The sequence below is a fragment of the Dipodomys spectabilis genome, unplaced genomic scaffold, assembly GCF_019054845.1.
Source record: "Dipodomys spectabilis isolate Male_0828 unplaced genomic scaffold, ASM1905484v1 ptg000120l, whole genome shotgun sequence".
Taxonomy (NCBI): domain Eukaryota; kingdom Metazoa; phylum Chordata; class Mammalia; order Rodentia; family Heteromyidae; genus Dipodomys; species Dipodomys spectabilis.
In genome coordinates, this window is record NW_024870797.1 from 4257461 (window position 1) to 4280895 (window position 23435).

Here is a 23435-nt window from a genome sequence, read left to right on the forward strand (position 1 = left end):
TGAGTAGCTAGGATTATAGGTGTGAGCCACTGACACCCAGCTTAGACTTAGTTTTACAGCTGTTGTTGTTTGTTTTATTTTTTTAAAGAAAGAAACCAGGGATTGGAAATGTGGCTTAGAGATAGAGTGCTTTCCTAGCATGCATGAAGCCCTGGGTTCGATTGCTCAGTATCACATACACAGAAAAGGCCGGAAGTGGTGCCGTGGCTCAAGTGTTAGAGCAATAGCCTTGAGCAAAAGAAGCTCAGGGAAAGTGCTGAGGCTTTGAGTTCAAGGCGCAGGAGGGCCCAAAAAAGAGAGAGAGAGAGAAACCAGTACACTAGATTCTGAGCCAGGAATAAACAGGAGTGGCCTAGAACTGGAACTTCTGAGAGGCTGCCAGGTCAAGTTCTCCACACTCCTTCATACCATTTTCCTACCTTGAGCCCTTGAGGTGTGCAGGAGCTCTTGTAATAAAGCACCGATATAAAAACACTGGAACCAAATTTAAAATTTCTGAAAACGTCTCAGATTTTTATTTAAGCCAAGTATAAAATAAAAACTTATGATGGAGCAAAAAGTAAAGACTGGTATTGTATTTAAAAAGCATTCCTTACAAGTATATTCTACAATTCTACTATTCTACAATTATTAGTTAAGAGTTTTAAGAAACTTACTTTTCGCAGAAGTCATTCAGAACTCCCCAATAATCTTCAGGCACAACAAACCATTCACAATCACCAGGACCAATATTTATATTAACACAACAGAAATTATTATTTTCTTGGTGACCTGAAAAGTAAAATGAAGTGAAAGCCCAAATCACATTATAAATGTACATTTGGAGGCTTTTCAGGACTAATTGAAAAATAACCTGTAGAATAGGGAATAATACATAAACGGAAATAGACAATAGCTAAATCCCACTTTCTCCTCCATAAACCTCTTCACATGTTCATAAATATTATTATACAATAATGAGTTTTCTAAATGTAACTGAATTTCCCAAATTGATGTCAATAACTAACATAAACATTTATAAAACTTCTCTTATGGTTAAGTGGATAATATTGCCATAGTATGGAGTTTTAAGAGTTAAAAATAGAAACCTGGGGCAAAATGTGCCCATTATAGAATTGTTATAAATAACACATTATATACATTGAGCAAACTATAATATGCCACATTCTTCTAAACCATTCCTTAAGGGAATGATTCATAGGAAACATATGAAATACTATACTAATGATAACCAAAGAATAATATCCAAACATTTTAGATAGAATTCACAAAGAGGTAACCTTTAAATCTGCCATCTCCCATACTAGATTATAATGATAAAAATTTTACTGTGTATGCTTAATTTTACTTTCAATCATTATGAAAATATCAGATACTCAATGTCTGTGGTTATTCATTTAGGAAAGTATTTTAGGTATTGCATCACATATTTTAGATATCGTTGAATCTTGTTAAATCCAGTTCATGATATATAGGTTCATTCTGAATTAATTTTAGTGATAAAATTTAGAAAACTTGTATTGCAGTAAAGTTTATTGTCATGAATTTATCCACTTATAAAATGATTTAGTGTCTCTATCTTGGTTTAAATTTTTTCAGATAGGCTGGGAAGGGAGGTGAAGGGTAAACAAAGGAGGAGGCTGCAATGCTTGGTAGGAAATGTATGCATTATCCTGCCCATGTAATTGTAACCCCTCTGTACAGTATATTCACAAATAAAATAAAATTAAATTAAAAAAAAATTTTCAGATCATTTTGCCCTTTGAAAATCTAATAAGTAAAAAACACATTATAAATGACATGGATGCCTCACACTGTTTTACTAGCCACTCAGAAGGTGGACAATTAAGGATCATGTTTGAAGCCAGCCTGAGCAGGCAAAAAGCCAGTAGTGGAAATGGGACACAAGATGTAGAGCATTAGCCTTGAATGAAAAGCTAATAAAAATGGCCACAGGCCCCATACTGGCAAAACAATCATAGATGACTTTTTAAAATAGCTATAAATATTACAACCAATAAAAAAGAACTTAAAACCATGTTGGCTCTGGGATTGGAGGTGTGGCTCAGTTGGTAGAGTGTTAGTTAATAAGCAAAAACATCAGGTATGGTCTTTAACTATATAAAATATGTATTAGTTTAGTCACCTGGTATTCTACTTCCTGGAACTTGCATATATAGTTGAACTGTATTCATGCCCAATATGGTATAACCAACATGGCTTAGAAGATTTCCTGCTGATACAACACGTACAAAAGCAGGAAGTTTAGTCAGTTCATGTAACTGCAACTTCCATCTGTGAGAAAAAAAAGCAAAAAACAGGTTGAGAACAAAAACCTCTGAAAACACTGACGTTAACTAGGTCCTCTAAAGAACTGAGATAGAATCAAAATACATTAAATGTTTTACCATTGGGTAAATAATAACTAATATTAGTGCCTCATAAAAATGTACTATGAGCTGGGAAGGTGGTTCAGTTGTAGAGTGCTTGCCTTGCATGCATGAGGCCCTGGGTTCAATTCCTCAGCACCACATAAGCAGAAAAAAAAAGGTGGAAGTGGTGCTGTGGCTCAAGTGGTAAAGCACTAACCTTGAGGTGAAGAGCTGAGAGACAGCGCCCAAGCCTAGAGTTCAGGCCCATGACCAGAACCAAAAAAAATAAAATAAAAGTGAAAATGTACTAGTCCTAAAACAAATTATTATTCCAAAACATTTACGTTCATTATACTCCAGCAAAGGAAAAACAATTTCTATTTTTAAATTTGGAAAATAGATATTCGAGTCTTTGGAAAAAATTATCTATTTGAAAATTCTTGAAAATAACTTTGAAATGTTACAATTTTTAGAGAAAATGACTAGAGATGGAAAAAAGAAAGCTAGACAATTTCTAATCCTAGGATTAGTCCTCTGCTTCAGTTCACAAAATAGTATTAGGAATGAGAAACTTACTTTTTATTATCAGAAAGGTCAATGTTGATTCCAGATTTTATGGTTTTGAAAGGTCCTTTTCTCTTCATCCCAGAACTCAAAAAAAAAAAAAAAGAGAAAATATTAAAGCCAACTCTTTCACATGAAAATATTAAGTAGATGCAAAATTTTACTTACTTTTCTGAAGATATAGATTCATTATCTGAATAGTCTTTAAGTTGGGTTTTTCTTTCATTTTCTTCCTATATAGTAAGCAAAATATTACCTTAGTATCCTGTAACAGACTACACAATTTCTAAAACACAATTAAAATATTTATCCAAACAAGTAGCAATGTCTATACTTTAAACACTGAGATCTGAAATAGGCATTAATGGCTCAAGCCTGAAATCTTTTTTTTTTTTCCTTTTGGGGTGGAGGGTGTCAGTCATAGGGCCTGAACTCTGGGCCTGGGTGCTCTCCCACTTGAGCCACAGCACTGCTTCTGGCTTTTTCCGCTTATATGATGCTAAGGAATCAAACCAAGGGCCTCATGCATGCAAGGCAAGCACTCTACGACTCAGCCACCTTCCCAGCCCAAAGCCTATAATCCTTTACAAAAAGAAGAGTTCAGGTGATAAAGCACCCACAAGTACAAGGCTTTAAGTTCAAACACACACACACACACACACACACACACACACACACACACACAGAGTAGAATTTTAGACACAAAAGTTTATGCAATTATGATCCCACATACATATAAATTCAGTAATGTCCAAAATTTTTGGATAGAAAAAATACAAAAGAGATTTCAACGCTAGAGAGAGTAAAAGAGTTATTGCTTTATAGACTTAGTATTTTTTATTTAGATGCTGAAAAGTTGCTGGAAATAATACTGGTACTAGATGTATTTGTTGCTGTTCAGTCACAAAAAGAAGTTAGGTCATTTTTAACATACAATAAAAGTTCTATAAGGTTAGGTTTATCCTAACAATACTATGGTTAAAAGTATGATTTAAGCTGACAATTTTAAATATTTTCTGGAGATCAATGATCTTAAAAAATTACAAGTTTCTAAATGGAGTTACTTGTGTCTCAGCTTCTGTGCCTGAGACCAATAGATCTCTCTGCTAAGGCACTGTCCTTTTTTATTACTTCCACCATCCTCTTTCCTATTCAGAACAAAATAAAAAGGTGACAAGAATTTACCAGAAGCTTTGTTTCGTTCCTGAGAACCTGTAAAAGGAGCTATATCCATTGATGAGAAGGAGAGCAGAGGGAATGTCCACTAAAAGCAAGCCCTTGAATCTACTCTACTGCTCCAAAATAAAAAATAAACCATTAGCCTCTCTTATTAAGGACATTTACTTCTACTGTCTTCAAAATTTCTACCTATTCCCAATGGAGACAGGAAAATCACAGTTTGAGGCCAGATTGAGCAGGAAAAAAAAAATGAAAAAACAAAAACAAAAAACACCAAACAAGCAGAATGTAATTGCTTACTTGTTTGTGATATCAGGTAATAGACAGAAACACTTCAGTACAAGTCCAGCCTTAGGAAAAACTCACAAACTTTTAACCAAAACATTTAGTTACTATATTTTTAAATACTAAATACTCTGAAGCATTTCTAGTTTTGCTTCTGAAGCTTTATTTAAAAATCAATTAAAGCCCTTGCTGTATCTTGTACAGTGTTCAAGCCCCACAACTGACAAAAAAGTATACATTCCAAAAACTAGAAACATCAAATAAAACAATCTTACTTTTTCTATTAAAAATATTTTGTTTACATAAGCTTGACTAATTAAAAAAAGTTAAAATGTAAAGATATGGTGCTGGGAAGGTGGAAGTGGTACAGTGCTTGCCTTGCATGCCCTGGCAGCACCACGTAAACAGAAAAAAGAGGCCAAAAGTGGTGCTGTGGCTCTAGCAATGAGCTAAAGAGCTGAGGGACAGTGCCCAGATCCAGAGCTCAGGCCCCATGACCGACAGAAAAATAAATAAATAAAGATGTTTTAGTTATTTTTCGTTTTGCTTTGGTACATCTTGTTTTTTTTTTTTTGTATTTGGGAAATTTGTTTGTTTTTTGCTAGTTCTAAGGTTGGAACTCTGGGCTTGGGTGTTCCTGATCTCCTTTTGGCTCAAGTCTAGAGCTTTACCACTAGGGCCCAGCAATACTTTCAGCTGCTTCTGTGATTAATTGGAGATAAAAAGTATCACAGATTTTTTGCCCTGGTATACTTCTATGGCAGACCTCTGATCTCGGCCTTCTGAGTAGTTAGAATTATAAGAGTGAGCCACCAGTGCCTGGCTGATACGGTTCCTTTCTTGTTTTGTTTTATTTTTATTTTCTTTCTTTCTTGGGGGGGTGGAGGGGGGTCGGTCATGGGGCCTGAACTCTGGGCCTGGGCGCGCTGTCCCTCAGCTCTTCAGCTCAAGGCTAGCACTCTACCACTTGAGCCACAGCGCCAGTTCCGGTTTTTTTTCTTTTTGCTTATGTGGTGCTGAGGAATCGAACCCAGAGCCTCATGCATGCAAGGCAAGCGCTCTATCACTCAGCCACCTTCCTAGCCCTTATTATTATTTTCAAATACTTATACAAAGAGGTTTTAATTTAACATGTCCATTTATGTGCATATCACATCTTGAACAGTTATTACTTCATGTATAGTTTAAATGCATAAAAGATATACCAAGCTAGTAATTATAAAAGTTAAAACATACTCTCCTCTTCAGTTTTAATATAGAACAAACTTACCCGCAATGATTCTTGGAAGGAGGAGGCTTGGTACTGTGCATACTTAGCAATTGTAGTGTGTGAGCTATTACTTTCATAACGCCAAATTTTCTTTGTTCCAGTGGGATTCCAGTTTTCTTCTGCTGGTTGCAGTAATTGTGTTCTCACCTCTACCATATGTTCATTGTTAACTTCTACCAAAGTTTTGGTAGAGAAAAGTCCAAGATCTTAATAAATATATAAATGTTGTTAAAAAATAAAATATAATAAAGAGATACAATAAAAATTTCAAAGTTCTTAAAACTTCAATTTTGTAGTCAGCTTCTTGTAAAGTAGCTCCAGTCATTTAGTACAAGATTTGCAAAGCAGTTCTTGTATTTTGCCATTGATGACAAGTGTAACAAGCAGGCTGTGGTGTTTATACCAGGATAAATACTGTGCATATTTCATATTCAAAATTTTTCTATTGTATGACTAAGTATTTATTATGTAGTATCTAAAATTGAAGTAAAAAATCCAACAAAGAAATTGCCAAAAACTAATCTCACATCATTTTGCAGATGTTCATTCTTAAACATAAGATTTACAGTTAAAACAAAGTGCTCTAAAAATGCTATAAAAACTTTCAAGGTTTTAATAAGAGGCAGATATAGATATGGAATAAAGAGTCACAGATGAATGGAAATATTCTTATGGAGATAAAGGGTTAAGATAAGGATAAAGACAAAAAAATCGCAAAAGAAAAAAAAAAAAGACAGAAAAACCGTGATAAGGCTAAATTTAAAGCATTTTAAATGCTAAAAGTATTTCAGAGTTTCTACTGATGTTCTAAGTTTAATGGTAGTAAAAGAAATGTTTAAAATACTTAAAAATCTTACCTAATTTAAGAACTCCAGCAAGACCACGAATTACTGTAACAGGGTTTTTTGGATTTGTACAAAATTGATGTAATGGAGGAAAGAAAGCATCACGCTTATTTTCCAACTGTAAAGTTAAAATATTTGTTAGATCTCAGAGAAAATGACCGTGTATATTATACTGCAAGGCAGTATCATATTTTCATGAGTCTGGCAGTTTAAAATGCACATGCATCTTAATTATAAATACTGTGGTGTAGATGAGTCCTAAAACAGTATGAGTTATTATAGCGACTCAAGATTCTCAAGTACTTTTCAAGTATACCTCTAGTAATTCTACAATAAGTATGAGAAAGAATATTAAATTTTAAAATCAAAATATACTTTAAAAACTAATGTTGTTAAAGTATAATCTCAATTATATACTTATTTCCTCAGTATTTATTTTATCTGTATTCTACTTCCATTTTATAAAAGCATCAACAAATTTTAACTGGAGAAAGGAGCAGAATAATTATGCAGAAAAAGAGTCAATCTTAAAAACCTTCTTATAAATACAAGTTCATTCTAAACACTACATCTTTGCCAAGTATTTAAATATTAGTTTAATGGCAAGTGGAATTAAAATGGTGTTTGCGCAGGCACTGATTGCTTATGACTATACCCTAGCTACTCAAGAGGCTGAGAACTGAGGCTTACCTTTCAAAGCTAGTACAAGCAGCAAGAAAGTTTGTGAGACTCTTATCTCCAATTAACTTCCAAAAAGCTGGAAGTAGAGCTGTGGAAGTAGATCTTCCTATTTAAATCCCCAGGGAGGTGGGATCACGCCTGCACATCCACGCCTAGCCTTTCTTATAGAGATAGAACGGGTGGAGATGTAATCTTCAGCCTTTTGGGAAGCTGCTGAGGCAGGGTCACAGTACCACTCCCACATATTAGATAACAAATATTTTTTTCTACAAGCTGGTCCTCCTGATCTCCCCTTTCAGGATTGACTAAGTTACAGGTAACTCAAAGGCACTTTACTAGACAAACAACTTTTTCTTTTAAGCCTTGTGAATTCAGGGCCTCATGATTGCTTACTGAGTCATGTCTCCACCCTGTATTTTGCAATTTTATTTTGGAGATGAGAGTATAGCAAACTTTCCTGCCTGAACTGGCTTCCAACTAATTACTCATTGTCTTAAGTAGCAAATTACAAGTATAAATTACTGTTCTAGCTTGATCTTTATTTCTAATGTAGGACATTTTTTTTCATTTATACCTCAAAAGGGAATAAATTATGGACTGGTACAAAATTTCAGGAGAATGTAAAAATTAGCAGATATAAACTAATTTCAACTTTCTACATAAAATATCTTGCAAAAAAGCAAAGTTGACAATTCTAATTAATGTTTTTTTAATTTTTTGTTTTATTTTTTGCTAGTTCTGAGGTTTGAACTCCAGGCCTGGGCTCTTACCCTGAGTTCCATTTGCTCATGTCTAGCTCTCTATCACTTGAGCCACACTACCACTTCTGTTTTTTTCTGTGAATTAAGTGGAGATTAGAGTCTCACAGACTTTTTCCCACCCAAGCTGGCTTCCAACTGCAATCCTTAGGTCTCAGAATCGGAGCAGCTAGGATTACAGACAATTAATGAAATTTTAAGGACCATAAAACTATCAAGTAGTAGATTCAGAAGCACATTTTAAAAAATCTGACAATAGAACAAATAATTTTGTTGCTCACATAATCTAAGGAAATACTTAGAATGAAATTTAAAATATGTGCTTCACAAAATGTATTTAATATAGTACTAGCCAACAAATTTTATGGTCAGAGCATAGCCAATAAATTATCTTATTTTGTGTTAGGCTACCCTGAACACTCATTTTTCAGACATGGAATACCAACATGCATTTCTGAAAAAAATAAAGAAAGTAATTATTCCCCCAAAGGGCAAATAACAATAATTTAAATGTTTGTGTATCTTCTAAAGTAAAACAAATTCAAACAATTTTCTAGTTATTCAACAGTGACTCACATAAATGCTAGGTGTGGGTGGATTCAGCTTCTCCTTTGGCAAGGGAGGGTATGGTGAAGTTGGTGGTCTTGGAGGCGGACATTTATCCAACAAAATATGACTATTAGACAAACCATTTTTACCTACGTTCCTTTTTAAAAAGAAAAAAGGGAGCAGAATAAAGGTTATCAGATATATAATATTATTATTTATTATTGTTGTTGTTGGAATGCATCCCTGAAGTTTTTTGCACAACGCAAAATTGTTCTACCACTTGTGTCACAACTCTACTTCCAGCTTTTCTGGTAGTTAATTGGAGATAATAGTCTTATAAACTTTCCTACTGGGCAGACCTCAAACTGTGGGCAGGACCTGTCTCATAAGTAGCTAGGAATACAGACCTACTTTTTTAATGAAAAGAAAATTGAATTAAAAAAATTAAAAAATTGAATTTACCAAAAAGGCTTAAATATCAATATCACTGAATATTGCTTTCCCCACATTACATGTTGTAATTATTCCCAAATACATTTTAGTCACTCCCGAATCCAGAAAATCTGTTTCTGTCTTCTCAAAATTTATTTTCTATGTAATTACTTCACTGTCATTTAAGACTCCAAAACTTACAAAAACAGTAATTTATAAATAGAATAGACATATGGCATTGACGGTATAGTTAAAATGAAATTGAAATTGAAATCACAAATGTTCAGGGTGCACAGAAGTTAGCTATATTATACATGTTTGATTCACTTTTCCAAGAACAGTGACCAATTTTCACTAAACATACACCTTTTTCAATAAATTTCAAATTTTTACTTTATCATTTAAATGTAGAAAATCTAAATACACTATGGCTTGCTACAAAGGCATTCTTAGATTTTTGGGGGGGTTGGGAGGAGACATTTTCACAAAATAAAAAATATACACAAAAAGTTGTACTCAATTTGAACACTAAAATATGGGAAGACCAAATGCTCTTGGCATCAGCTGAATTGCATATTTAGACAAGCATTAAAATGTTTTTTGCGTTTCTTTTTTTTTATGGATCTGGGCCATGGATCTACAGGTCAGGGCTTGGATGTCATCCTTGAGCTTTTGTACACGAGTCTACCACTTTGAGGGATAGTTCCACTTGCCACTTTTTAGGTGCTTAATTGGAGATAAAAGTCTCATGGACTTTCCTGCGTGGGCTAGCTTCAAACCTCAATCCTCAGATCTCAGCCTCCTGTAACTCCTGAGGTTACAGTTATAAGCCACTAGCACCCAGATACATTTATTTATTTTCCATTTAGTGGAGTACTGTATTTGCTAAATTGTAAACTTTTTACCTCACATTAAATTATTTAAAATTACATAAAGCCCTAATTTTTCTTTGTTAAATATTCCTTACTAAATCATTAATATGTGAATTCAGAAGCCTTTAAAAAAAAACTTTAAAAATTACTTGTTCTACCTAATTCTTAAATTTCAAAAGTAACTAATATATTACATATCAAAGATAGAGGATTAAAATTCCATACAAGAATCTGAAACCATTTTAGAGAACAAAAGTTTAGCAGTAATGGTGTTTCCTTCAAAAGAAACTATATTTTAATTTCAAATCAAAGAACAATAATTTGAAGTTATCTATTTTATTTTGCTATACCAGAAAAGCTCAAGTAAGGTTTTTTATGTGTTGTATTGTTTATGGAAACTAAGTATTAAAATGAAATATAAACAAACTTGATATTTTCTATTAAATATCCTTTAACTGTGTTTAACATTCTTTAACTACAATAATTTATTGCAGACTTTCAAGCTATAAACAAAGCTTAAAATTACTGACTTTTTTAATTTAAAAAGTGTAAAAATCTACCGAAGTTAAAAATTCAATTTAACTTATAAGAATAGTATTCTAGCTGGGCACCAGTGGCTCACACCTGTAATCCTAGCTACTCAGGAGGCTGGTATCTGAGGACTGCAGTTCAAAGCCAGTCTGGACAGGAAAGTAGTCCATGAAACTCTTATCTCCAGTTAACCACCAGAAAACTGGAAGTGGTACTGTGGCTCAAATGATAATAGAGTGCGCCCCTTTTTTTGGGGGGTGGTGTGGGGGGAGAGGGATCCAGTCGTGGGGCCTAAACTCTGGGCCTGGGTGCTGTCCCTCAGCTCTTCAGCTCAAGGTTAGCACTCTACCACTTGAGCCACAACACCATTTCCAGCTTTTTTCTTATATGGTGCTGAGGAATCGAACCCAGGGCCTCAGGCACCAAGGCAAGCGCTCTACCACTGAGCCACCTTCCCAGCCCCTCAATAGCTCTTTAGAAAGCATTAAGAACAATGTTTTAAAACACTTTACCCTTTAAAACTTAAATGTAGGAATTTGTAAAGTATACTACTTTGTAAATTATCCTAATTTGTATATTACACATAACTGTTGTTTTTTCTTTGGTAGAAACCACTGAACTCTGAGCTTAGTACTTTCTATACAGGCACTCTACCAAGTCACAGCCAGCCCTTTTTAATATATTTATTTTGAAATAATGTTTCAACTTTTATGTCCAAACTGACTTGAACCACAGTTTTCATAAATAACAATTCTTGTCCAAGCTTGGCTGACTGAAACAACCAACAACATCTAGCCTTTTCTGCTGAAAGTCTCCCAAAAATTTTGCACAAGGTGTCTTGAACTGAGATCTTCCTGAATAGCTAGGATCATACTCATGAAACATGGCATCTAGTCTTTTTTTTTTTTTTTTAATAAACTGAAAAAACCTGGCTGATGGAAATAATTCAAGTAACTCAGTAGGACAAGCACAATCCTCAGTCATACTTTCTACATATAAAAAACTAACATCAGTGCTGAATTGTAACAGTCACTGTACTTTTTTTTTTTGTCGGTCATGGGGCTTGAACTCTGGGCCTGGGCGCTGTCCCTCAGCTCTTCAGCTCAAGGCAAGCGCTCTACCACTTGAGCTACAGCGCCACTTCCAGTTTTCTGGTGGTTTATTGGAGATAGGAGTCTCACAGTCTCTCCTGCCTGGGCTGGCTTTGAACCGTGATCCTCAGATCTCAGCCTCCTGAGTAGCTAGGATTTACAGGCGTGAGCCACCAGTGCCCAGCTTCACTGTACTTTTTTTAAAAAATTACTTTTAGCAAGACTGTTAGAGGTTGAATTAATGTGTTTCATAAATAATAAACCATGTAGAAGACGATGTTTCATAGTGAATTTGCCTTATGAAGGTATAGCTTCTTGTCTAGTGAAGTTATGCACTATTTTATTTATGCAATCTGTGATGTTCTCCCAGCAGAGGAATCACCTAGTAATTTTAATGCATGAGTCTAATAGATGTTATATTTTTAAGACATAAAGATTTACAAAAGGAAACAAGATATAAAGATACATGATTTTCTTTTAACATAAGCACTCAGACTAAGAAGAAATTGCAAACAACAGAAATGTGCCTCTGGCCAGGCATAGTGGCACAAGTCCATAATTCTAGTTATTTGGGGGATGGAAGTAGGTGGATCATAATGCAAGGACATTACTATGAAAATAAATAAATAAATAAATACACAATTAAAAAGGCAAAAGGACTAAAGGCTCAAGGGTTACAGCTGTCCATAGTAAGCTTGAGGTCCTGAGATCAACCCCAAATGCATATACAGAGACATAACAGACAAGACAGAGCAACTAAGAGAGAACAAGATGTATCTCTGTAAGGTCTCTAGTTTTACTATCTCAGTTTTGTTCTTTTGGGGAGAAATGGGGAGGGGCCTGGTGCTGTCCTTGAGCTCTTTTGCTGAAGGCTACAGCTCTGCCACTTTAAGCCACGGTGCTACTTGAGATTTCCTGGTAGTTAATACCAGTCTCATTGACTTTACTATCCAGGCTGGGTCTGAGCAACCATATCAAATCTCAGCCTCTTGGGTAGCGAGAATTACACTTATGAACCACAAGTTCCTGGCTCTATCTCAAAATTTTCAAAATGAAAAAAAAATGAAAATTTTTACTGGAAATGAACTGATTAAAAAATGTAGACATCAACAAAAAGTAAAGGATAGGCTAGAACAAGGATGCTGTTACTGATCCAATCATCTCTTTCTAAAATTATTCTTTTTTTTATGCCAGTACCAAAGCAACTCAAAACCTCCCACTCAGATTTGACTTTCATACACAAAAACTGCACTCTCCCACTTAAGCCAAATGTTACTTCTAGCTTTTAATGATTAATTGAAGAGTCTCATGGACTTTCTGCCCACGTTTGCTTCAAACTGCAATCCTCATATTGCAATATGCTGAATAGCTACAATTTAAGGTATGAGCCACCACAACCAAGCCAAAATCAATATGTTAGTCTATAAGAAAAAGAATGTGGGGCTGGGAAGGTGGCTCAGTGGTAGAGTGCTTGCCTTGCATGCATGAGGTCCTGGGTTTGATTCCTCAACACCACATAAGCAAAAAGAAAAAAGCTGGAAGTGGTGCTGTGGCTCAAATGGTAGAGCGCTTGCCTTGAGCTTAGAGCTGAAGGACAGCGCCCAGGCCCAGAGTTCAGGCCCCACAACCAGAAGGCCCCACCCCCCAAAAAAAGAATGTAATAACTACAACCAAGACCACCGAAGAACAAAGAGATTAGAAATCACTGACTAGAAGCTAGCATGGTGATAAACACATACAAGTGCCAGCTATTCAGGATGCTGATGTCAGTGGATCACTTGAGGTCAGGGATTCAAACCTGGCAATGTAATAATAATTCACTTGAAAACAAAACAAAAAACTGACAGTAATAAAAATGATTCCCAATCTGGACACTGGTGGCCTGTAATCCTAGCTGCTCAGGAGGTTGAGATCTGAAGATCACACTTCAAAGCCAGCCTGAGCAGGAAAGTCCATGAGACTCTTATCTCCAATAAACCACTCGAAAACCATAAGTGGCACTGTGGCTCACGTGAAAGAGCGCATGCCTTGAACTGAAGAGTGCAGTGACAGTGCCCAAGTCCAGAGTTCAAGCCCTACAAACAACAACAACAACAACAACAACAAAAAGATTCCCCAAATAATTAATATTTCCCAGGTAGAAACTCTTTTCTTTTCCTTTCTCTAATGGTGAGAAAGTTATCTTTAGAATAGCTTTAAGAGAGTTGATCAAACCTGCTTTGACTAAAAATAAAAATGATTGAAGCTAAAGCAAGGTCAGGATGTGGGGGGAGAGTGAAGAGGTATAGAAAAGAGGTATAGTTAAGTCCATCACTACATATTTTTTAAAATAATCTCAGCGGGGCATCAGTGTCTTACGTCTGTGATTCTAGCTACTCAGGAAGCTGAGATCTGAGGATTGAGGTTCAAAGCCAACCTGGGCAGGAAAGTCTGTAAGACTCTTATCTTCAGTTAACTATCAGAAAACCGGAAGTGGCACTGTGGCTCAAGCAGTAGAGCGCTCGTCTTGAGCTGAAGAACTCAGGGACAGCGCCTAAGCCCAGAGTTCAAGCCCCACAACCGACCAAAAAATAAAATAAAATAAAATAATCTCACTATGCTGCTTACTTTGAAAAAAAAAATATGTAAAAGTTAATTTTAAATTTTGTTTAAATAAGCTAATCCAACTCCCTACTTCAATGATTACAGAAATGAATGACATTCTGTCCACAAAATCTTTAACAATTTAATCTGCCTCCATAATATTTCTTAACTAGGAAAATTAATAAATTTTGTTTCTTTTCCTAAATTCTTAAAGACTTGTACTCTGAACAAGTTCCTTTACCAACTGATGAAGCTGCTAAAACTATCTATCTATCATCTGGTTCTTTGCTGCAATAGAATAATCCTCAACTTTGTAACCTAGTCTTTGAGATTCACTTCTTTCCCCACTCTCCCTTTTGCTGACACAGTCCTTTTTTTCATTGTTATCTGTTTTTCCCTTTTTTTTTAATGGTGTCTCTTTTCTAGAGGCAAAGTGAAAGATTCATTCACAGAAATGATTCCTGCAGAGAAAAAATAATAATACTTGCAGGCAAAAAAATTAATTAATTAAAAAGAGGGACAGTGCCCATGACCTGAGTTAAAAGCTCCAGGTCTGGCACAAAACAGTAAAAATAAATGGATAATACAACAATTAAAACAAGGTGGGGGAGCTGGGAAGGTGGCTCAGTGGTAGAGCGCTTGCCTTGCATGCATGAGGCCCTGGGTTCGATTCCTCAGCATCACATAAGAAAAAAGAAAAAAACCAGAAGTGGTGCTGTGGCTCAAGTGGTAGAGTGCTAGCCTTGAGCTGAAGAGCTGAGGGACAGCGCCCAGGCCCAGAGTTCAGGCCCCATGACCGGACCCAAAAAAAACCAACAAAACAAAACAAGGTAGGCACAGGTGGTGCCTACTATGCAGGGCTTAGGCAAAGTTGATTAATCAGCAAATAGGCAGAAACAGAGTTCTAGCTTATGTGGTAAAGTACCTTGGGAAAAAAGTCAAGCAATAATGAGTTCAAACTCAGTAGTAGAAAATAAGTAATTAAAAGATATTTAAATAATTGAAAAGATATTGCCACCAAGTAATACGGGGTATTGATTCCAGAACTTCATGTCTCCTAGGCAAGAAGCTTTATCAGTTACGCCATACTCTTATCTTTAAAAATCTTGTAAAATAAATCTTCCAAAACCTGTTAGGTTCAGGTATTGTTGCCTCAGGCCTGAAATCTTACATACTTAGGAGGCTGAGATTTGAGGATTATGGTTTGGACAGGGAAGATTTTAAGACTCTTTCCCAATAAACAGCAAAAAAACAAAAGTGGATCTGTGGCTTAAGAGTACCTGAATTAAGCAAAAAATAAAGCTCAAAGATAGCACACGGACCCAGTGTTCAAGCCCAAGGAACAACATAAAAAATTATAATAATCTGAAAGGTTTATTTTCAACATGATACAAATGCAGTAAAAGAACCTATTATAGTCATGAGGGCTAGAGGCATGGTTCCAGTGGTAGAGGTCCTGCCTAGCATGTACAAGATCCTTTCAAGTACTACTCTCACCATCCCCCACACACAGTGTGTTTGGGTTTTTGTTTGATGTTCTTTTTCATTTTTATTCTTTGGACACTTTACCTTATTTTTATGCCAATTCTTGGACTTGAATTTAGGGTCTAATTCTCTCTCTCTTTTACTATGAGGCTGACTGACACTTTACCACTCCACTTCTGGCTTTTGCTTGTTACTTAGAGATCAAAGTGTCACAAAGCTTTCTGCCCAAGCTTGCTTCAAACTCCAATCTTCAGATCTCAGCCTTATGAGTAGGTAATTATGGGGGTGAGCAACCAGCACCTGGATTTTCACACTTTGAAAGAGCTGAAATGTATTTCCATTGCCTCTGTCTCTCCCTATCCCTCCCCTACGCTCCCATTCCCTTGAACACAGAGTTTTTTATCCTTCCTCTGTTTTTGCTTAGCACTCTACTTAGTTGATCTAGACCTCTAGTTCCAGCATTTTGCTGGTTAACTGGGATAAAAGTCTGACAGGCTTTCTTGCCTAAACTGGTTATAAACCATAATCCTCAGATCTTAGCTTCCTGAATAGCCAAGATTAGCAGATTTGATCAACTGGTGTCCATTTGCTTTATTTTTTAAAAAACAGATCAAAATCATATTTCAACTCTTCTGAACTGACAGTAATCAATCATTTTCATTTTCTATGAATTTTTTCCATACTACCTGCATGCCTTCAGAACTTCTGCTGAATTGGAATATATAGACACAGACATTGATGGTATCTGAGGATGTGATTTATGATTAACTCTAGGCAGATCAACATTTATAGACGTCTGTGAATTCTCTAGTTCTTCTCCATTAATTATGGGTAACCCATTAGGAGGACTGCTGAAGTTGGTAACAGTGTGTATATTAGTCTGGTCAGTGGACATTGGAGATGTTGCTATAGAAACGGATGAAGAGGGTGAAGAGAAAACATAATTATCAGTCTTTATATGAATAGCTGGATAACAATTACTGACTTTGTCACAAGTTCCAGTATCCATATTGTCATTGGCATTTTTAGCAAACAAGGAAGATAGCTGATGATTTTTATCTTCAATTGCTAAATTTGGTGAAACAAAATCTCCACAGTTAGGACCAGCAACTCCTGTCATCTGATGGACATAATTAGAAAGTCTCTTGATACCAGGACAACTATTTGATGTGTTTCCAGGATGCATACTTGTTTCAGACCCCAAGGATCTTTTTCTTGAAGGCTTGCTCTCTTTGACTAAGGCAATGTCTTTTTGTTCACCTGAGGTAGCAATATGAGAGTGCAAGGAGAGATGATTAAGAACATCCTCTTGTGTTGCTGGAAGAGAGTGATGTCCATTCTGGTTCTTCACAATCTTAGATGTCTGAAGATATTTGTTGGACTCAGTGGAAAATAAAGGTTGTTCATTATTAAATCCTGTCAGATATGAACTTTGACCTTTATGAAGACCCTAAAACAGGAAAGAAATAAAATTGGTATACCTATTAAGTATCCCATTGTACAAACTCAGAATGCATAAACACTAAGGACTAAAAGATTAAAATGATAAATAAAAGCATTGCCATTAAAAATATATATATACAATATCTTCAAATATTGTCATTATAAGAGGGCATATTTTGAGAGTAAGCTAAGAACATTAGTAAATCCTGATGTGTACATTTTGATTTTCAGAAAAATATACCTATATATTAAAATGAAAAAGTATATTTTCAGTCACTGACAGTTACGAACACAAATAACATAAACCAATCACCAATTCATATTAAGTTTAATATACAAAATAAATTGCTTTTTCTGTGCATTCTATCCCTGAAGCTTTGAGGACCTCACATCTTGTTATGCTGGTTTTTCCTCAAGGCTGATGCACTACCACTTGAACTACATTTCTACTTATAGCTTTCTGCTAATTAATTGGAGATCAGAATCTTACAGACTTTTCTGTCTAGGCCACCTTCAAACTGCAATCCTGAGTAGCTAGAATTACAGGTATACCATCACCTCCCAAAATAAAGTGCATTTCTTAACATTTTTAAAGTTATGCTTCAACTTGAAATGCTGAGCAATTAGCAACAATCTTCAAAAGGAAAAAATCTCTAAGAATATTTTTAGGAATAGTTTATTGAATTTCTACTTTTCCCCAGACCTCTCAAATAGATACACATTCTAAATACAATGTCATCAGTTAATGACTATTAATAGAGAGCATTTCCCCCAAAATTTGTTAGGCTACAAATATAAAGCTACTGCTAAATAATATTCCTTCTATATCACCCTCCCTCCTTTTATGTTTTTCTTGGCGTTTTTTTTGGTGGTACTAGATATCAAACCCAGGGCTTTGTGCAGTTTAGCCAGGTGTTTTACTTCTGAATTTTATTCCTAGCCCATAATTTAAAGGAGCAACTTCAGAGTACTAGAAAGGTAATGAGAAAAATTGGTAGTAGTTGTAAAAGACAGTGCCATTCACTATAGTGATAATGTGAAGCAGTTTAGAATGGGTTTGTAAGAGGAATTCAGAGAAGTTGGAAAAATTTAGAAATTTTAGAAATTTAGGTTTGGAGAGCCTAGAGAAAGGTAAAATGATGTAAGAAGATTTTGACAGGTGATTTTGGTAATAGTCCAGGATGCTGACCAAAATATTGAAAGAAAAATGTGTTTGAAAATTTAGAAGGAAATGAGGACTTTCGGGAATCAAACCACAAGTAACCCAAATGCTTCATCAAAGTAAAGAACCTGAAGGCATTTTGTCTATTCCATGATATTTTTGTGAGAGTATAACTTGAAGGAGATACATTAAACTAAGTGTTGTAGTGTATATTTATGGTCTCAGATATGTCAGGAAGGCTTATGGTTTGAGCTCAGTATAGGCAAAAATCAAGAATACTGTAACTCCAAAAAAGTGTATAATCCCAGTATACAGAAGACATAGTTAGGAGGATTGCTTTCTAAAGCGCAACAAAAGCAAGCAGAAACAAATGAAACAAAAATCCTAGCTGAAAAATTAAAGCAAGAAAGACTGGAGACATCAAATTGAAGCACATTAAAACACTAGAATTCAAGCCAAAGTATTGCCAAAGGAAACAAATAATAAATAATTAAAGGTGACAGGGTATTTATTTGGTAAAAGAAATTGTTTCAAAGCAGCAGAGCATTTAGGCAGTAACAACAGTACTACTTACTGCTTTTAAAAAACTACACTGAAGAATCAGCAGCAAAGAGAAATAGAGCAAATAGATATGGAAAATTTGGTCAGAAAAAGAGGTATCAGAAAAAGAGGTATCAAAAGTATCTCTTTAGTACCCAGCCAAAGAGATTAGCATCAGTACCATTGATAGCTGAATCTCCAGGAATCTCAGGAGTCTATAAGATTATAGTTCAAAGATATAGAAATGAATTTTTTTGTTATTAGGATAGAATTCTCTCCAAAAGAGAGATCCACATTTTCCAAGTAGAAAATGTGTGTTTTTTTAGGTTAGTTTTATTGGCAATGCAAATGCTACTATAGTCATGGCTCCAATGGCCAAAGTATAAATCTCCTTGGTGCCATCAATAGAATTCCAACACCTATAAGAAAGCAGGTTCAAGCCAGGCGCCAGTGGCTCATGCCTATAATCCTAGCTACTCAGGAGGCTGAGATCTAAGGAGCACTGTTCAAAGCCAGCCCAGGCAGGAAAGACCATGAGGTTCCTATCTCCAATAAACCACTAGAAAACCGGAAGTGGCGCTGTAGCTCAAGTGGTAGAAGGCTCACCTTGATGTGAAGAGCTGAGGGACAGCGCCCAGACCCAGAGTTCAAGCCCCATAACCGACAAAAAAAAAGTCAGGTTCAGAGTACTTGAGGGCAACTCTGAGAGAATGATGATATGTGATACTGTGAGAGTGGAGCCAAATCTAAAATGGAGAACTGAAGAAGTTAGAGCTAAGTCAAGAAAATGTGATATATTCATATATTAGTATATATACATATATTCATGTGCTATAAATATGTGTGTATATACACACATAAATATATATATACATATACATATATGTATATATAATGGAATTTTATCGTCCATTAGGGAGAGTGATGTATGTCATTTGCAAAAAAATGGATAGATCTGGGCCTAAATTCCATACTTCCTATGTGGAAGCTGAAATTTACTTATAAATGTATAATAAGTAAACATTATGGAGTTGTATTTGTTGTATACATATGTATTAGCACAGTATGGTATATACAGGTGAAAATTTCAAATGATGTAATTCCTTAGAAAAATTCACAGTCCAACAAAAGGAATGTCACAAGAGTAGTGTTTGAAATGTGGAAGCCAAAAGGTGGGCTCTTGACACCATGCAGTAATATAAATTCTAAGTGTAACAAAGAACTCAATTACTGCAGGAGAGTTGAAGAAACTAGAACATAGTATAGGTATAGTGAAAGCTTCCTGAAAAGAACCTATGGGTACAACAGATAAGAAAGAAGTTGGACAAGCAAGTGGGACATGTCAAATCTCAAAATATGTTTCTGCATAGCTGAGGACATAGTTACCTAACTAAAAAGATAGCCAACAGAGTGGGAGATCTTTATATTAGACAAAGGCCTAATATCTAATATATACAATGAGCCTAGGAAACTAACTCCTCTAAATCTAATAAACCAATCACTAAATGGACCAGCAAACTAAGAAGAGAAAGACTTCTCAGAAGAAGAGGTAAAAATGGCTAAGAAATACATGAGTAAATGTTCATCATCCCTGGCCCTAAAGGAAATGAAAATCCATTATCCCAGTTAGATAGGTCAACATGGTGAATTCCAACAAAAAATGCTGGTGGGAATATGGTGAAAAAGGAATTTTACTGCACTGTTGGTGGGAATATAAACTTGTACAATCATTCTGGACAGCAGGCTAGAGGTACTTCAAAAAATACATAGCTCATCCCAGCCAGCCATACTGGGCATCTATGCTGAACATCATGAGCCAGAATACCATAAACATGTACATACATGTTCATTACTGCACTATTCACAATAGCCAAGTTGTGGAAACAGCCTAGATGCCCTGCAATAAATGAGTGGTAGCCATAAACAAAGGAATTTCCTACAGTCATTAGAAAGAATAAAATAATATCATTTACAGGGAAATGGAAACTAGAAAACAATCATGTTAAATGAGGTAAGCCAAGCTTAGGGATACAAACAGCAGATGCATAGAAATTAGATGTTTAGAAATCAAAGAGACAGGGCTGGGAAGGGGGCTCAGTGGTAGAGCGCTTGCCTTGCATGCATGAGGCCCTGGGTTCGATTCCTCAGCACCACATAAGCAAAAAGAAAAAAGCCAGAAGTGGTGCTGTGGCTCAAGTGGTAGAGCCTTGAGCTGAAGAGTTGAGGGACAGTGCCCAGGTCCAGAGAGTTCAGGCCCCATGACTGGACCAAAAAAAAAGAAAATAAATTAAAGAGACAAACAGCACATATTTAGAAAATAGTTCTAAACTGGAATTACAATAAAGTATATAGGACTCTACATAAATACAGTGATACCAGAAGTGGATACTCTTAGGAGAAAAACACAAGGGCATAATGTTTATATGCTTCTTTATATTTTATGTAAAATTACCTATGTGTATCTTTTTTGTTTTTGTTTTATTTTGTTGTTGATGATTCTGTCTTCTTTTTGTTTCTTCTTCTTTTTTGAACTCTGGGCTTGGGCACTCTCCCTCAGCTCTTCAGCTCAAGGCAAGCACTCTACCACTTGAGCCACAGCACCACTTCGTTTTCTAGTGGTTTATTGGAGATAAGAGTCTCCTGCCTGGGCTGGCTTTGAACCTCGATCCTCAGATCTCAGCCTCCTGAGTAGCTAGGATTACAGGCGTGAGCCACTGGCGCCCAGCTTTCTTTAAATATGGTATATTCAGTAGGTTGGAGGGAAAGCAAAGAATTGAAGGAAAAGAGTTAAAAAGTGCAGCAATGTAGCTAAGTGATGAGAGTGAACAGATGGAAGGGACTGAGAGAAAATGAGGGAAGGAAAGATACTTTATGAAAGAAAATATACTCATTACTTGATTCATGTAATTTTAATTCCTCTGTACCTTATCTTTATAATAACAAAAAAGTAAACTGATCAAGATGCATTATACTTATAAAATAGTTTGTTGAATAGTAACTCTTCTGTCAACTCGTACAGGTAATAAAAATGTTAATTTAAAAAAATTGAAATTTATGGCTGAATTTGTATTGAGTCTTAGAGGACTTCAGGGTTTCTGAGAAAAACTAAAATAGTTTCAACACCAAACACTCTTAGAGACAGACATGACTCTTAAAGAGGATAAAATCAGTGATGCTCATGATTATGATATATTCTCTCTAGAGGTAGAGATAAAGAAAATCTTGGGCCAGCTCCATCAAAAATCTACTGAATCTCATCTCAATCAGTAAGCCAGTATGATCATAATTAGAAAGTTGATCATAATCAGAAAGTTATTTTACTATTCTCATTTTTTAAAATCGGTGACTCATGTCTATAACCTTTCCTATTCAGCAAGCTAAGAACTGAAGATTCCAGTTCAAAACTAGCCTAGTAGTTAAGTCCATGAAACTTTCCAATAACCTACTAAAAAAGATATGTGGAGCTGTGGATCAAGTAATAGAGTACTGGAAATGAGCAAAAGAATTTCAGTCCTGATTTCAAGTCCCCAAATAGCAAAAAAAAAAAAATTTTTTTTGAGGAAAAGAATGTTAGCTGACTAAGCCATTGTATAGTAGCTTACATAGTTTAAAAAAGGATTCTGTACACAGTACATAATTTTATGTGCAAAGTAAAAATGGTATTGAATAGTATTCATTTTAAATTTATCATGTTTATCTAGAATTACTATGGCAATACGTGCCATTATTCAGGAACAACAGGGTTTCTTTGTTTTGTGGCACTAAGGTATAAACTAAGGACCTTGTGCCTGCTAGGTAGGCTCTTTACTATGTAAGACATGCCTTGAAATAAAAGCTTTTTAAGTTTTTATTTAACTTGCTTTATAGTGGAGTATATAAACTGTCAAAAACGTAACTAAGAACTACACATTACCTTTTGAAAGTTCAAGACCTATCTTCCTCTAATAATATTCTCTGATATTTCCATATTTATGATGGGGACTATTACTGATATTTTTATGTGTGTGCTAGTACTAGAACTCACACTTTGGCATGGCTCTTTTATACATGGCATTAAACTACTTGAACCATACATCCAGTTCTGAGATCATTATTTTTAAATTACATAGGAAGATTCTTTAAACAATTATTAGGATAAGGGGGCTGGGAAGATTGCTCAGTGGTAGATTGTTTGCCTCACATGCATGAGGCCCTGGGTTTGATTCCTCAGCAACACATAAACAGAAAAAAGCCAGCAGTGGCACTATGACTCAAGTAGTAGAGCGCTAGCCATGAATTGAAGAGCTGAGGGAGGGCACCCAGGCCCATAGTTCAAGACCTATGACCAACAAAAAATTAAAAAAAAAAGAATTATTAGGATAAGTAATGAGGGTTGTTTGTCTGTTGGATTTGATAGCACATACTTGATTGCAAAAAGAAAAAAAAGATACATAATAATTCCATTCTATGAAAAACCTCAAAACCCAAATTTGAACATAATAAAGTTCAGTGATAATAACGATCAATGATAATATTCAATAACAACAAAAAAATCAATGTTTTCTTTCTTAAGACTACTGAGTATTTGGGGCTGGGAAGGTGGCTCAGTGGTAGAGCGCTTGCCTTGCATGCATGAGGCCCTGAGTTCGATTCCTCAGCAACACATAAGCAAAAAGAAAAAAGCCACAAGTGGTGCTGTGGCTCAAGTGGTAGAGCGCTAGCCTTGAGCTGAAGAGCTGAGGGACAGTGCCCAGGCCCAGAGTTCAGGCCCCATGACCGGACCCAAAAAACAAACAAACAAAGAATACTGAGTA

The 23435-nt window shown here is 35.6% G+C and overlaps 1 protein-coding gene across 1 annotated transcript in view; it reads right to left on the bottom strand.

The window, feature by feature from the left end:
* The window catches only part of LOC122115540 (lysine-specific demethylase 6A-like), a 43539-nt gene that overhangs the window by 5169 nt on the left and 14935 nt on the right, over positions 1-23435 (bottom strand). Inside the window, 8 exon segments of the mRNA XM_042689025.1 lie at positions 657-771; positions 2147-2295; positions 2949-3023; positions 3105-3169; positions 5671-5876; positions 6528-6633; positions 8531-8660; positions 16184-16947. Coding sequence (XP_042544959.1) covers positions 657-771; positions 2147-2295; positions 2949-3023; positions 3105-3169; positions 5671-5876; positions 6528-6633; positions 8531-8660; positions 16184-16947 — 1610 coding nt within the window.